The sequence below is a fragment of the Acartia tonsa genome, chromosome 4 (assembly GCF_053477335.1).
Source record: "Acartia tonsa isolate MP-2025a chromosome 4, ASM5347733v1, whole genome shotgun sequence".
Lineage (NCBI taxonomy): Eukaryota > Metazoa > Arthropoda > Copepoda > Calanoida > Acartiidae > Acartia > Acartia tonsa.
Genome location: NC_137263.1, coordinates 373,914 through 391,000, shown reverse-complemented (window position 1 = coordinate 391,000; position 17,087 = coordinate 373,914). Strand labels below are relative to the sequence as shown.

Here is a 17,087-nt window from a genome sequence, read left to right as displayed (position 1 = left end):
AAATAAGCAGCAAAAGTAGAAAAATAATATATACAGATTTTATAAAGATAAAATAGGGGGGGGGGGGAGTTTTGCCACTTTCACTTACTCCATGATTATTAGGCTAGGTATTAATGTTAGACAATATAACCTTAAGATAAAGTTTTATGCCAAATAACCTATAGTCTAACATTAATATAAAGCCTAATAATGATGGATTAAGTGAAAGTGGCAAAACTCCCCTCCCCCCCTCCCATATTATTTACATTAAAAATAATAGAATATTTACAAAATTTGGCATTTCATATAAGAAAACCAATTTATCTTCTACAATATAGTTTCTTCTACAGTCTCAGCCTCCATGTTGATAGAGAGAGGATCCTCATCAAGAGTTTCTTCTTCTTTTATCTCTAGTTTAATATTAGCTTTACCACAATTAACAAAACTGGTATATGTAGAGGGTAGAACTGTATTCTTAGTAGATTCTAACTTATTGAGATGTCCAGCTGATTTATTATGTCTTGAAAGGTTTGAATTATCATTAAAAGACTTTTGGCATAAAACACAAGAGTATGGCATCTCTCCTGTATGGATCCTCATATGCCTTGTCAAATCGCCAGTAGAATAGAAAGATTTTTCACATATATCACATGAGTATGGTTTCTCCCCTGCATGGATCCTCTTATGAACAGTTAACTCCCAGTTTGAACGGAAAGCTTTTTCACATGCATCGCAAGAGTAAGGCTTCTCTCCTGTATGGATCCTATTATGAAGAGTTAACATTGGATTTGTATGGAAAGCTTTTTCACATGAATCACAAGAGTATGGCTTCTCTCCTGTGTGGATCCTTTTATGGACTGTTAACTCATAATTTCTACAGAAAGCTTTTCCACATGTATCACAAGTGTATGGCTTCTCTTCTGTATGGATCTGCTTATGTACAGTTAAATCACTTTGTGTAAGGAAAGTCTTTCTGCGTGTATGACAAGAGTAAGGCTTCATACCATGAACTGCCTTGTGTCTGTTGAAGCTATCACTCTGTGTGAATCTCATGCTACATATTTCACATTTGAATGGTTTTCCATCTGTTTGTTGAGCATTCATGGTAAGGACAGGGGATTTAACCTTAAAACATTACATAATTTAATACAGTCAATACAGAGGTAAAATTATCTATATTACATTTAAAGTTTGATTTTAATCTAAGGGATAGTTGAACAAAGTGCATTTAACTATGTGGCGCCTAAACTTTTATGCACAAGCTTTAATAATTGCTGACTGCTTATAGAACTTCAGAAGAAAGGGTTAAGATCCCAACATTAAGCTACAGTAAGTGACAACTTGGATTACAAAGTATATATGTGTAAGAGAAACAATAAAGTGGATAATATGATGTATTTATTGACTTTTCACAGGTAAATACAACCCCACACACTAAATCACTAAGATATAACACAATAGTAATCACTTATGCACTCTAACAAATGTTGTGCTTTAAATAATGGTACATTTTCTCTGTAATAAATATCAATATTTTACTTAAAAGTTAAATTAAGAAATAAGAATAGAGAATTTCATAAACAAATATGCTACAACTTTTCTTCAAAAGATTACTAAATATTCAATACATATTTGTCTCTTGCACTACAATACATCCTAAAAAACAAACATTAATTAGCTATATTACACTGTAACATGATAATGATAATGGCTTGCTTTATAATGACAATGTATTTGATAAAAAATTACCATGCCACACTCCCGCAGCAAAGAGAAGTTCATTATAAAGCAAAATGATAGATACAAATGAGATATAGAAAATGTGTGTGGGGATTTCAAAGGATTGAACTAATAAAATTGATGACAATACAATCCATTTATAAATATCGTATAAAATAGTCTTGAACACAAAAATAAGCTTACTGCAGGGGAGTAAAATGAGGGATTATAAAGTTTGGGGTAAGCACCCCTTAACCCCCAACCTAGGACGTATATGAGTTATGACGGTAATTATAAAAAAAAATACAATCATATAAAACTGGAAAGAAAATTTTATCATTGATGACAACATCTATAAAAGCCAAGCTCAAAAAAACAGACTAGCAGAGAAATCCAGGAATCTTAAGGGATAAGCCAATTGCCAATAAATTAATGGGCATTCCATATGTAGATTAGAATTAATGGTTAAAACGATTGAACACTCACTCTGAGTAAAATCTGCAATCTATCTTTGATAAAAGCTGAGGAAAAGCATATTTCTTATAAAATTTGCAACAGAGCAGTACAGACAGACCAACACATCAAGAGTAGGTGTAGTAGTATATAGGAGTAGTAAACGAACATTAACACAGGAGAATCCTTTTGTAAGTAAATTTGTTGCAAAACTGCTTAATTACAGGATACATATTTTTAGAACTTGATTATAAAAATGCTTCCTTGTAACATTGTAATAGGAATGAGTATTACAAAAATTAGATGAACAGGATTATTATATCACATAAAAATTTGTTGTCAAAAAGGTTTTAAATGGATGTATGGACTTTGGACATTTTGGTAACGATCATAGAATTGCTGCGCTTTCTAAATTGTACCTAACTACTACATGAATCACCATGCCAAGTTTGAAATCAAAAGGAAAATTCGGGTAAAGTCCTTTCCACGACATCCCTCCATAAGGGGCGATTATTTTAATTGATCGCCATTTATGACAAGGGGCGATGTAATGGCTCCTTGAAGGAGCTATAGAAAATCATCACCCCTTATGGAGGGATGTCGTGGAAAGGACTATACCTGTCTAACATGACTAAATTAATGAAAAGAGCTTACCATTCCAGACAGAGGTACGGACTGACCGACCTTAATTATAGAAAAGCTTCGCTTTTAAACATCAGCATTGAATAGCATAAGAGAATGAGACTAGAGTAATGACATAAAGCATAAAAAAACTATAAATACCTTATAATATAAAGTAAATCTGTTAAAGGTAGTGGGCATTAGTTTTAAATTATTGTTTAGTTAAATAAAAATCTTAAATAAGTCAAAGAAAAGATTAAGATAAATAAAAGTGACATGTATAACTGTCGTCTTAATTAAATGTATATTATAGGTAAGTTAGTTAAGGAGTCCATAAAAGTCCATAAAGAGTCCATAAAAGCAAAGCTCTAAAGTCAAAAGAAAGGACAAACAAGCTACAACTTTTGTTGAGTGTTAGAACCTTAATTTGTAAGTACAAACAAAATTGAACATTTTGTTGCAATATTACTTTAATTTTTTGGATTTGATCATAAAGATGCCTTGATTACAATAATATAATTTGTTCTCCTAGGAATCACTAGTCCAAAAAATACATCATAAAATCATACAGAAATTTGTTGTCAATGGTTAAAAATCAGCAAGTTTTCATTGGATACAGGGACTTTCTTGAAACGATTATAGAGTTACTTCCTACGCTTCCTAAATCCTACCTAATTGTTATAGGAATCACCATGCAAATTTAAAAAGGACAATTCTAACATGTCTAAATTAATTAAAGAGTTTACCATCACGGACATAAGTACGAACGGGCGGGCAGGTGTACAGACTGACCGACCCTAATTATTGTAAACATTTAGTAATAAAAAGTAAATAACCTGTGTGTTTGTATACAAAATAAGTAGAAAACTTCTTTCTTATTGATATCTATACTCCGTGCATTTTTATCTGTTATTAATTAATCTGAAAATAATAAATTTACATTAGACAATTATTTTATTTACACTACAAGATAAGTAAATAAAGGGAGAAGTAGGTTGCGCAAAAAATCCGTAAAGGTTGTGAGTTTTAAGTTAAAAACAGTAGTAGAACGATGAAAATTTATGTTAACTTTAAAAATTTGTTTTGTCTATAGATCTTTTCAATAAGAAATACACATATTTAGTGAATATTATCGTACTATTTTTAAACCTTAAAACTCACACCTTTACGAATTTTTAGCGAAATCTACTCCTCCCTTAATGATTTGTCTTTATACTAAAAACATAAAATTTTCTTTTACATTAATTATTGTACATTATAGAAACATGTTGTCAAATTATAAACAAAATAATTATCATTCTAATTACAAATTTTATATTATATGAACTAATAGGATGTCTTTATGTATGTATACATGGTCAATACTATCTCATAAACGGCTGGATAAACAATTAACTAATTTAGGAAGTTTTATTAAACTAAGAACAAAAAGAATCTTTAAATCCTTATAGGCAAGGGGCGATACTTTTAGTAATATGATAAAGTAGAGATGTTACGGATATTTTTTACATGGATAATAAATTATGTCGTCAGGAAGAAATTCTCTGATGAAATTATTTACAACATTCTCATTCATTTACATTTCAATAGAGAGAGTATCAATATTGTCAGCTGTCATCTGGATAGAGAGAGGATCCTTTTCAAATATTTCTTCTTCTTTAATTTCCTCCTTGATATAAACTTCTTCACATTTAATTAAACTAATAGATACAGAAGGTGGAACTGTATCATTATAGCTATTCATTATTTCTAAATGTTTAACAGATTTTTTATGGGTTGATAACAAGGAACTAAAGGTATAATGTTTGTCACAAAGTTTACATGAGTATGGCTTTTCTCTTGTATGAACTCTTTTGTGGTTAGTCAAATTTCTATTATTTGTGAAAGAAACTCCACATGAGTATGGCTTCTCACTAGTATGGATCCTTTTGTGTCGAGTCAAATGACTACCTTGATTGAATGTCTTTTCACATTGATCACATGAGAAAGGTTTCTCACCAGTATGGATCCTTTTGTGTTGAACCAAAGTACTTTTATCAAAGAAGGCTTTTTCACATTGATCACAAGAGTATGGTTTCTTACCAGTATGGATCATTTTGTGGCGAGTCAAATGACTACCTTGATTGAATGTCTTTTCACATTGATCACATGAGAAAGGTTTCTCACCAGTATGGATCCTTTTGTGATGAACCAAAGTACTTTTATCAGAGAAACTTTTTTCACATTGATCACATGAGTATGGTTTGTCTTCAGTATGAATTCTTTTATGTACCTTCAAAGCACTATTCTGAGAAAAAGACTTTTCGCATTTGTCACATGAGTATGGTTTCTCTCCAGTATGAATTCTTTTGTGTCTAGTCAAACGACTATTTTTAGAAAATGCCTTTCCACATTGATCACATGAGTATGGTTTATCACCAGTATGAATCATTTTGTGTTCAGTCAAAGCACCACTATCTATGAATGTCTTTTCACATTGCTCACATGAGAATGGCTTTTCTCCAGTATGGATCCTCTTATGAAGAGTCAATTTATCTTTTCGTGCAAATGCCTTCTCACATTGATCACATGAGTAAGGTTTCTCGCCAGTGTGGGTTCGTTTGTGTTTATTCAAAACACCATTCTCAGAGAAAGACTTTCCACATTGATCACATGAGTAAGGTTTCTCACCAGTATGACTTCTCCTATGAACAACCAAGTGAGATTTATTTGTAAAATTTTTATTACAAGTATCACAGGTATTCATGCTGGTATGTCCTCTCTCAATCTCCTGAAATTATTATGAATTAGTATTACAACAAAAAATATTTTTCATGTATATATTTATAGATGAACTATTTCATGAAATTTTCGACTTATTATTTATGAAAAAAACATTCAAGTTTAATTATTTTTACTTTGAACTCTAAAGATAATGTGTTAACCCTTACAGAATATGCCCCACCCCCTCTAGTTTTTTAATGACATTTTTTTGGTAGGTAAGATAGAGAACTGTGACTTCATGCCTTTTTAAGTTAAGTAATTATACGTCGGCAAGAGTTGATTTTATAAGGATATCGTTTTTTTTTGTGGATACTTAGATATCAATGAACATCTGAGAAAAGTGATATTATTATGACCGTTTGACAGCTACTTGAACGATTTTATGACAGATTTTTTGTCCGGCTTTTACTATAGACATATGTCATGAATATCGTGACCTATTTTTTTTTGGTGAATCCTATAAGGAACTTCCGTGAATAAGATAGGTCATGGCCGTTTGACCGCTACTTGACCGATTTTCTATTTCATGCCTGAAATTCTCTCTCTATATATTTATAAGACTAAAGACAAATATCTTGAATTCTATTACACCTAAATTTTTTTAATGAATCGAGGAGCAATAAGAAACTTCTGTGAATAAGATAGGTCATGGCTGTTTGACCGCAACTTGACAGATTTTCTATATTATACCTGAAATTCTCTCTCTCTATATATATATAAGACTATAGACATTTATCATGAATATCGTGGATTCTATTAAACCTAAATTTTTTTAGTGAATCCAGGAGCAATAAGAAACTTCTATGAAAAAATGAGTGATGACCATTTGATCACTTTTTGACCAATTTTCTATTTCATACCTGAAATTCTACATATATATCTTCCATATATTAGCCCACAATAAATCTGTTTAAATGATTAGCGGCTGGCCACTAAAAAGCGGTTTGGCAACCATGAATATAAATTATAATTTTTTGTTATGAAAAAAAAAATCTCGACCTAAAATTTGGAAATCCTAGCTTTGAAATTGGCCGCTCTAAATTTTTTAAATTTAATTTAATATTTAACAGCTGTCCGCTTAAAAGCGGATAAAAAGCAGTTTAGCAACTATGACTATGACAAGTTATTTTATTTGATATGAAAAATAAAAGCTCTACCTAAAATTTAGTAATCTTAGCTTTAAAATTGGACGCTCTACAGCTATTCTAATATTTAGTTTAATCTTTAGCAGCGGGTCGATAAAAAAGCGGCTAGGAAGCAGTCTGACAGCCATGACTCGAAGAATTAATTTTCGCTAAAACTGCACATGAACCAACAGAAAGTTTTTTGGTCTCTACCTGTAACAGGAGCCGAGATATAGGGGAGGAAGGGCATAATAGGTGCAAATTGGGGCCCGATCTGTAAGGGTTAAGTTAATCTAAAAAATGGAAAAATATACTTTTTAAAAAAGATGTATTAAAAAACAAAAACTTCATTAATATTTTTTTTTGTAAAATTTACTTTATAAAATAATTTTTAAACATAAGTGCAGTTTTCATGCTGATTTAAAAAAAAGTAGCAGAGGGTGTTTTTAGACGTACTTACGGATAAAATTGTCAAGTCATTTTGTCCAAACATAAAAAAAAGTTTTGACATATGAGTGGGCGAAAAGCGAAGCTTGACAAATCAGATTTACAATCTTACATTGACAAACAAAGAGTGACTGCATAGAGGCTTATATGGCTTTATATACTCCTCTCCCTTATTTTTTGTTTATAGTTATATTTGTTCTAAGTTAGAGCGATAAAGGCAAAATAATATTGCAATAATTTGGGGGTTAAATACCAAAAAAATATAGAAAAAATCATTGATTACAACATCTAGAAAAAAATCAGCTTACTATCTTTGATGAATGCTAAGTAAATGCATATTTCTTATAAAAATTTGACAGACCATCATATCAAGTAATATATAGATTACGTCCAAAATTCGAAAATGGTTAGCAAAATATTTACAAAATAAAATGTTTCTACCCTAATACTAACTCTTTCTTGATTAATGATGTACAGTATAAAAAAAAACTATAAATACCTTGTAATATAAAGTAGATCTGTGTAATAGATTTCTTTCTGTTCACTGTAAATGTTAGTTGCTGACTGATATTGATTCTATAATAAGCCTAAGACATAAACAATAGTTAACTATTATTTATAATTAAAGCTAAACTAAATCTCCGCCCATTTACTTAAATATGATGCTTAACGCGGACTCCTCCCACTTTTAATAAGAAACTGGATAAGCAAATATGATATGGTGTTATTTTAAATAAAGATAATGGCGGCAAATTTAGGGGGGGAGGAGACATTAGGGTGATTATTACACTAGTCCCCACGGTTTTATGAATACGTTTTTTTTTCGTTTGACCATCAACTTTGGGGACCATAAATGCCTTCTGAGTGTCCAAACGTTTCAACTAAATATTTATACCTACAGAAGGGGTAATTTTGTGTATTAACATTTAGGATGTGCATAAAATTATCGGCCATTGTCTTATCCTTTATATCCCTGCGGTAAATTAGGAAAAAAAATGTACTAACTTTAAAATAGGGTAAACATTCTTTATTTATATAAAATAGTCTGTTTGGAAAGAGCACAATTCAAAGGTTATTTGATGTATATAAACTGACAGATAACAATATTGTAGATTTGCTTTCCATATAAAACATGAAATGAAAGCAAGATACCCTTACATCCTTATAATAAGGTAACAAGATGTCTGTTTGTCTGTCTGTTCTCGCTAACCGCTGGACCGATGTGATTCTCCTTTACAGGATAGCTTCTCCGACCGATGAAGGTGCGGCAAGGGGCCCGACTGTTAAGGGTTAATGAAAGTAATCACGTTTACCTGATTCATCTTAGCTATTTATTCAAATATAGACTGGAAAAATTGCACTTTCATTTCAGTGTTATCTGAAAAAAAATCAAAGGGTACAAAAATGATAAGTTTTGGTTTGCAAAATAGAAAAAATATTTTTTAATAAATAATCTTAAATAAGCAGCCATAGTAGAAAAATAATATATACAGATATTATAGAAATATGGTAAGGTTTGGAGGGGTGGGTGGGGTGGTTTGCCACTTTCACTTATTCCGTGATTATCAGGCTATGTATTAAAGTTAGACAATATAATAAAAAAGTAAAGTTTTATCCAAAATAAACTAAAACATAGTCTAATATTAATATCAAGTCTAATAATGACGGAGTAATCGAAAGTTTCAAAACTCCCCCTTCCCTCCCTTTAACATTTACATTAAAAATAATACAATATTTAGAAAATTTGGTATTTCACATAAAAAAAACAATTGTTCATAATATTTCAATTTTATGTTCTATGATATCTTTACAATCTTTATCCTCAGTTTCATCTCCTTCTATTTCCTGTTTTATATTTTCTTCAACATTCTCAGCCTCCATGTTGATAGAGAGAGGATCCACATCAAAAGTTTCTTCATCTTTTATTTCTAGTTTAACATCAGCTTCACCACAATCAACAAAACTGGTAGAAGTAGAAAGTGGAACTGTATTCTTTGTAGATTCTAACTTTTTCAGATGTCCAGCTGTTTTTTTATGTCTTGACAGGTCTGAACTTAAAGTAAAAGATTTTTGACATAATTCACAAGAGTATGGCTTCTCTCCTGTATGAATCCTCCTATGGTCAGTTAAATTACTTTGTTTTGAGAAAGTCTTTTCACATGTATCACACGAGTATGGCTTCTCTCCTGTATGGATCCTCTTGTGTGTTATTAAATTACATTTCTGCGTAAATGCTTTTCCACATAAATCACATTCGAATGGCTTCTCACCTGAATGAATTCTCGTGTGTTTTGTCAAATCGCTCTTGTTAAAGAATTCCTTGCAGCAGATATGACACTTGTTCATGATGGATTTTTAACTGTTCTTACAACTTGAATGAATAAATATTTAATATAGTACCTGAGTAGAAAAGAAAATAATAATTCTTTGCCTTTAGCTATTAGCTGTGAGTGGAGGGGATGGTTAATCAACCATATTAATTCCTAATGTAAATGATAAGTGCCTAGCAAGCATAAGCAATCCCCCCCTCCCCTCCTTTAAAAATAAAATAAATTGAAAATAAAGGAGTGGTGAGTTAATTTTTTCTTTATGCCTAACTTCTCCTGGAGCCTTACACTACAGGGTGATTCAAATTAAACTACATTTTCCGATTTTCTGATACAATCAAATAGAATACAGAAAAAATAATTATAGGTCCTTGTTCTTTGTAAAAATATACAATAAAAGGTGTTTTCTTTTTATATCGCTTAAAACAGTGGCACATTTTAGAGCATAAAGATTTCAAAAGGTGCGTAATGCGTATGCTGCTTTATTCTGAAAGGTTAAATTAAAACCTTTTTGTTTACTTAAAGAATTTATTTTAAGACGGACAACGAAATATTCTATCAATAACATTAAAAATTTAATCTAAAATTACTTTTTTTTCTTTAATATACTTGATAAGTCTAACCTTAAAAATAACTCAAATTCGTTAATCACCCACCCTCATTTAATTCCTTAATAATTTACTATTGATTTACAGAAAAAGGATTAAGACATGATATATCAATAATTTATGAGGCAGTATATTTAGATACAAACTTTGAATTAACATAACTTTTTTTTAGATATTAAAATAAAATAAAAAGGTAAAATGTTTTATTTATCAATGCCATATTTTTAAAAGAGATTTTATTACTAAAATGAATTTGCCATAGAGAAATATGAAATCATGACAAATTTGTATCAAAGAAATGCATTTATGGGGAGCGAAAAAGCAAATTAAAGGTAAAGGCATATATAATAAAGATTACTCCCCCACCTCAAATGAAAAAGCTTGGACGCCCTTGCCAAGACTTATATCAAGATATCTCCATTTCAGTGGTGGGCAAAGTCTTTTTATATGGACAGACAGGTATTTACTTACTTAAGTTTTCTTTCACTTTCAGTTCTATTTACTTCAGTCTTGTTTCATTTTATATTTTGTCTGAAAATAAATATAATTATTATTACAAGTAATACAAGTCTTATCATGGGATCTAAGTGAATATAAAATAATAATAAGAAATATATGAAAAGTTTGATATAATTTAGAAAGAAAGAAAAAAAATTGCATAAGTATAATTCTGACTTTTGATGCTTGTAAATATCAGGGATGAAAAGTTTTTTTAGATTTTTTTAACTGTCATTGTCCAAGAGGGGGGGAAGTTTTGACACATTTGCGTAAACAGTGAGTATAGGCTTTATCTTTGAACTGAGAGAATAGGTTATTTACGATAAAATCATTCTTATATGATGAATTTTCCCAAGTTTTAAGATTTTTTGGATAGGCCTCCAGGTTCAGGAGCTGTAGGCCTCCAGTTGGTCTCTGGACAGGTAAAAATAAAATTATATTTTTTTTAGAGATAGAGGTCAACTTATAAAACAAAATATGCATCTTTTTTTGTTCAAATATGTAAATAATATTTAAAAATATGCATATTTTGTTATGTAAAATGACCTCTAACTTTTCAACAAAAAAAAATTTTGATTTCGGTTTTTACCTGTCCAGAGACCACCTGGAGGCCTGCAGCTCCTGAACCTGGAGGCCTATCCAAAAAATCTTAAAACTTGGGAAAATTTATTATATAAGAATGATTTTATCCCTAATAACCTATTCTCTCAGTCTAAAGATAAAGCCTATACTCACTGTTTACGCAAATGTGTCAAAACTCCCCCCCCCCCTCTTGTTTATTTATAGTGTAAAAATTCTGCACCTTATATTTAACTACAATCCATACACCGAGTATTAGATTTAGTTGAAATAATATTAATCAAAAATATTCATTACAGTTCAATTTTATTCCACAATATCAATAGTTAATATTCTATCCTCGTTAGAATTTTGTTCACAAGAAAGAGAATCTTTATCATGACTTTCTTCTTCTTTTTCCTTTTTTATAGTTTCTTCAACATTCTCAGCCTCCATGTTGATAGAGAGAGGATCCTCATCAAAAGTTTCTTCTTCTTTTATTTCTAGTTTAACATCAGCTTCACCACAATCAACAAAACTGGTAGAAGTAGAAGTTGGAACTGTATTCTTAGTAGATTCTAACTTCTTGAGAATGAGATGTACAGCGGATTTGTTATGTCTTGATAGATTTGAATTATTATTATAAGATTTTTTACATATATTACAAGAGTATGGTTTTTCTCCTGTATGAATCCTCTTGTGGACTGTTAATTCACTACTAGAACGGAAAGCTTTATCACATGTATCACATGAGTATGGCTTCTCTCCTGTATGAATCCTTTTATGTTGTTTTAAGGCACTTTGATCTTTGAAAGCCTTATCACATGTATCACATGAGTATGGCTTCTCTCCTGTATGGATCCTCTTGTGTATAGTTAATGTACTTTGGTGAAAGAAAGCCTTATCACATGTATCACAAGAGTACGGCTTCTCTCCTGTGTGAATGCTCTTGTGAAGTGTTAACTCTCTATTTGTACAGAAAGTTTTACCACATGTGTCACAAGAATATAGCTTCTCTCCTAACTTCTTTAGATGCTTAGCTGTTTTTTTATGCTTTAACAGTCCTGAACTAGTTTTAAAAGATTTCTGGCATAACACACAAGAGTATGGTATCTCACCAGTATGGATTCTCTTATGTACAGATAATGCACTTTGTTGTAAGAAAGTCTTATCACATGTATCACAGGAGTACGGCCTCTCTCCTGTATGAATCCTCTTGTGGACTGTTAACTCACCATTTGAACGAAAAGCTTTTTCACATGTATCACAAGAGTATGGTTTCATTCCTGTATGAATTCTTTCGTGCATAGTCAAGTTACTTTTTTCTGAAAATGCCTTTTCACAAACATCACATTTGAATGGTTTCTCACCTGTATGAATTCTCACATGTTTTGTCAAATCACTCTTTTTAGAGAATTCTTTGCTACAGATATGACACTTGTTCATGATGAATTCTTAATTGTTCTTGCACCTGGTATAAATTATATTTAATGTAATAAATGTGTAGAATTAAAAATAATAATTCAATTCTTTTTATTTTTTATAATTATTTCCAATACTGTTTATATTGTAATAGCTACTCTATAATTAAGGAATGTCCGTACGTCTGTCAATGAGTAGGTAAAAGTACTCTATGAGAACTCATCTCCTTACAACCATATCTTATATAATATAGCTACTCTATGTGTAGGGTGAATCCTTCACTATGTAGGTAAAAATATTCCAAATGTATTATGTGAAAACTCTCCGCTTACATCTAATTCTTATCCCACTTTCTCTTCTATCAATTCACATGTCAATACATGACTATTGTATTACTACCCGATCTACTTTTGATGGGATATTCAATGTCCATCTTCAGCTTTTATCTAAAATATATAATATAGAAAACAACTATCCTAAACCTCAAATGTTTAAATAATTTTATTATGGAAAACTAATTCACTTTTATGAGAGATAGATAGACATCCTACATCTTTAATATTAACTAGCGGCTACGCCCCTAGAGGCCTCTAGGGGCATTTGAGGAGGAGAGAGTCGAATTTAATAATTCAATTTCTTATTTTAGATTTTAAAAGAAAAAGTAAAAAAAAATTTACGTTTGATGTTTGTTTTTCGTTGAACTTTCTTTCTAAAATTGAGAAATTTAAAAAAAATTTAATTTCTCTAGGGATGGTGGTGGTACCCTCCCCCAAAATAGTTATAAACCTTCCCGGGACATATGAGAATCTACCCTGTTAAGGAGAACCCGATCGGTTCAGCGGTTAGCGAGATCCTTTGGTACAAACAAACAGATACACAGACAGACACACAAACATCCTTTAGTATAAGTAAGGATAATCTACAGATTCTGCTACATAATATTTGTAATATAGAATCTAACTTACTTTACTTTTCTAAACTAGAATTACTCGCGTTTTCTTTCTTTTTCTGATCTTAGAATCTCAATTCATTATATATTTAGTCTGAAAATAAATATAATTATAATTTTACATGTAACACAATTCAAATAATAAGATCTAATCAATTTTGAATCAAGTATTCCTCAAGCTTAGGTTATGGTAAATTGGGTATGTACAAGTTATCCTTGCAGGGTTAGGGCAACGGAGATTTATGTTTAAACAATAAAGGAAACAAAGTATATAAGACACTACCAAGGTAACTGTCATCTTTATAAATTTTTCTTTGAAATTGTTTTTGGAGTAGCAATATTATATACACTTACTATCAAATCTTAAATACAAACATAAATATTAGGGTTGGCAATCCGTATCCGGAATCTGCCCAATTTTTGGCCAATTTTGGAATCCGAATCCGGATCTGGAATCTGTTTTTTAATAGTGGATTTCGGATTCTTATTTGGTAGGCTAAAATTAGCGTCTTGAGTTTTTTCTCCTCCTCTTTGAAGGCAAAGCTTTTCATCATTATAAATAATATCTTTTAAAATCTGGTTCGATTCTCGGAAGTGAATTATAGAGAACACCAAGAACATTGATTTTTAGGACATATGTAGCACTTAAATTTTAAATTTTTTAAAAATCCTTTAAAAATATTGCTAGAATCCGGAATCCGCCAAAAATAAGAATCCGGAATCCGCTACTTTTTTGACGGATTCTTTAAAAATCCGGAATCCGAATCCGGCCCAAAAATTCGACGGATTGCCATCACTAATAAATATATAATAAAGCCAAAAGACATTTACAACAAATTCACAATTTAGGTTCATTAATTTATCAAACATCTTAAACTTAAACAAATTCTTCACTATCAATTCCTTCATCCTCTTTTAAATCTGCATTCTTAGTTGATTCTAACTTCTTGAGATGTCTTGCTGTTTTATTATGTGTTATCATGTTTGAAGTAGTTTTAAAGGATTTCTGGCATAACACACAAGAGTATGGCTTCTAACCAGTGTGGGTCCTCATATGTAGAGTTAATTGACCTTGTTGTGTGAAAGCCTTATCACATATTTCACAAGAGTATGGCTTATCACCTGTATGAATCCTTTTATGACGAGTTAAATGAATTTGTTGTAAAAAAGCCTTATCACATGTATCACAAGAGTATGGTTTTTCTCTTGTGTGGTTTCTTTTATGGACAATTAACTCATGACTTGTCCGGACAGCCTTATCACATTTGTCACATTTGAATGGTTTCTCACCTGTATGAATTCTCATATGTACTGTTAAATTACTTTTTTGTAAGAAACTCTTTTCACATGAATCACAAGAGTATGGTTTCTCTCCTGTATGGGTCCTCTCATGGGCAATTAAATGACCTTGTTGTGAGAAAGCCTTATCACATGTATCACATTTGAATGGCTTCTCACCTGTATGAATTCTCATATGCACTGTTAAGTCTCTCTTTATAGAGAATTCCTTGCAGCAGATATGACACTTGTTCATGATGGGTTATTTATTGTTCTTGCACCTGAAATAAAAAATATATTTGATGTAAAACTTGTGTAGAATTAAAAATAATAATAGTTACTTTATAATCAAGGTATTCTTGTACGTCTATTACTATGAAAACTATCTAATTACATTATTTAGTGTAAATATATTATTAGTATTATTAAGTATAGCCATCTTCTTTATGTAGGGTGTGTCTGTCACTTTATACTCGATGTAAACTCTATCTAATCTATAGTCTTTATAGTTATTAAGGCATGTTAGAATTGTTCTATTAATTTGAAACTTTGAAGGATGGTTTCTGTAACATTTAGTTACTATTTAGAAAGTGTAGCAACTTTATAATCTTTAGCAGAATGTTTGTATGTTCTTTAAAAAATGCTGAACTTTTAAATAATAATTCCTAGGACAACAAGGTAAACTAATAAACTATTGTCTATCTGAAAAAAATCAAAAGGTACAAAAAATGATTTTGATTTGCAAAAGAGAAAAAAAATATTTTTAACCAAATAATCTTAAATAACCCGCAATAGTAGAAAAATAATATATACAGATTTTGTAACGATAAAGTAAGTGTTGGGAGGGTGAGGGAGGTTACAACTTTCACGTAATTCATGATTATTAGACTAAAAGTTATTAATGTTTGAAAGTATAAATTAAAAGAAAAGTTAGTTTTATCCAAAATAACCTATAGTCTAACTTTAATATCAAGTCTAATAATGATGGAGTAAGTGAAAGAGGCACTCCCCCCCCCCCTCCCATAATATTTACATTAAAAATAATACAATATTTACAAAATTGGGTAATTTATTCAAGAAAACCAATTATTCATCATAATTCAATTTTATTTCTACGATATCGATAGAATCTTTATCTTGAATTTCTTCTTCTTCTATTTCCTGTTTTATATTTTCCTCAACATTCTCAGCCTCCATGTTGATAGAGAGAGGATCTTCATCAAGAGTTTCTTCTTCTTTTATCTCTAATTTTACATCAGCTTCACCACAATTACCAGAACTGGTAGAAGCAGAAGGTTGCACTGTATTCTTAAATTCTAAGTTGAGAAAATGTTCAACTGATTTTTCATGTTTTGACAGTTTTGAAACGGAGCAATAAGATTTCTTGCATAATGTACAAGAGTATGGCTTCTCTCCTGTATGAATCTTCTTATGTCTTGTCAATTCAGTATTTGTACAGTAAGTTTTTTCACATGTATCACAAGAGAATGGCTTTTCTCCTGTATGAATTCTCTTATGGACAATTAACTCACCATTTGTACGGAAACCTTTTTCACATGAATCACAAAAGTAAGGCATTTCTCCTGTATGGATACGTTTATGTACAATTAAATTACTTGACGTTGAGAAAGCGTTTTCACATGTATCACATGTGAATGGCTTCTCGCCTGTATGGATTCTCATGTGTATTGTTAAACTAATAAATGATTTATGGCATAAATCATATTTGAATGGCTTTTAACCTGTATGAATTCTTATATGTGCTGTTAAATGGCTCTTGTAAGAGAATTCCTTAGCACAGATATGACACTTGTTCATGATGGATTATTAATTGTTTCTTCACCTGGAATGAAAAATATTACTGACACTAGGTTAATGTACTCTTTAAAAACCATTTTCTTATTTCCAATTCTTACTACACTATGTCTCTCCACTCTCCTTAAAGAACATGAACAATATGTACAATATACTTGACATACACAAATCTGTAATGTCACTTATTAATCCACTAGGCAGTCTTTCTTTTGTTATTTTGAAAAACCTATTGGTAATAACTCGATAACAAAAAATTAATACTTTCTAGGATGGGAAGGTTTGTTAATTTTATCATATTCTATTATGGCAAAATCATTTTTACCTGATTTATCTTATATATTGGTTCCAATGAAGAATCTATCAATTTAATTTTTCATTTTGCATTATCTGAAAAAGATTATTACAATGTAACAAAAAAAGTTTTAATTTGCAGAATAATAAGAATACTTTTAAACAAAATATTGTTAAATTAAAAAGTAGAAAAAAAGTATATACAGATATCATTTTATAAAAAAAACTAATTATT

General features: G+C 30.6%; 2 protein-coding genes and 1 long non-coding RNA gene across 4 annotated transcripts; all 3 read right to left on the bottom strand.

The window, feature by feature from the left end:
* Window positions 1–3,761: 3,761 nt before the first annotated feature.
* On the bottom strand, window positions 3,762–8,428 carry LOC145318120 (uncharacterized). The gene is made up of 2 exons (XM_080159470.1): window positions 8,420–8,428; window positions 3,762–5,542 (listed from the first exon to the last, which is right to left on the bottom strand). The coding sequence occupies exons 1-2, from the start codon at window positions 8,426–8,428 to the stop codon at window positions 4,349–4,351; spliced, it is 1,203 nt and encodes a 400-aa protein (XP_080015596.1). The 3' UTR covers window positions 3,762–4,348.
* A 52-nt stretch (window positions 8,429–8,480) lies between these two features.
* Window positions 8,481–10,574, bottom strand: LOC145315599 (uncharacterized). The gene is made up of 2 exons (XR_013878088.1): window positions 10,513–10,574; window positions 8,481–9,477 (listed from the first exon to the last, which is right to left on the bottom strand). It is a non-coding gene; the product is annotated as an uncharacterized LOC145315599 (long non-coding RNA).
* A 724-nt stretch (window positions 10,575–11,298) lies between these two features.
* LOC145315598 (uncharacterized) lies at window positions 11,299–13,568 on the bottom strand. Of its 2 annotated transcripts, XM_080155575.1 has the most exons (3): window positions 13,485–13,564; window positions 12,852–12,965; window positions 11,299–12,568 (listed from the first exon to the last, which is right to left on the bottom strand). In XM_080155575.1, exon 3 carries the CDS (start codon window positions 12,541–12,543, stop codon window positions 11,425–11,427), a length of 1,119 nt encoding a protein of 372 aa, XP_080011701.1. In that variant the 5' UTR covers window positions 12,544–12,568; window positions 12,852–12,965; window positions 13,485–13,564; the 3' UTR covers window positions 11,299–11,424. The 2 variants fall into 2 exon arrangements, with proteins under 2 accessions (XP_080011701.1, XP_080011700.1); XM_080155574.1 differs by lacking the exon at window positions 12,852–12,965 and having other exon boundaries at window positions 11,302–12,568; window positions 13,485–13,568.
* Window positions 13,569–17,087: the final 3,519 nt, after the last annotated feature.

Excerpts from the sequence above, each read along its gene's own strand:
- LOC145315598 (XM_080155574.1), bottom strand. The coding sequence starts at position 12,543 with ATGAACAAGTGTCATATCTGTAGCAAAGAATTCTCTAAAAAGAGTGAT.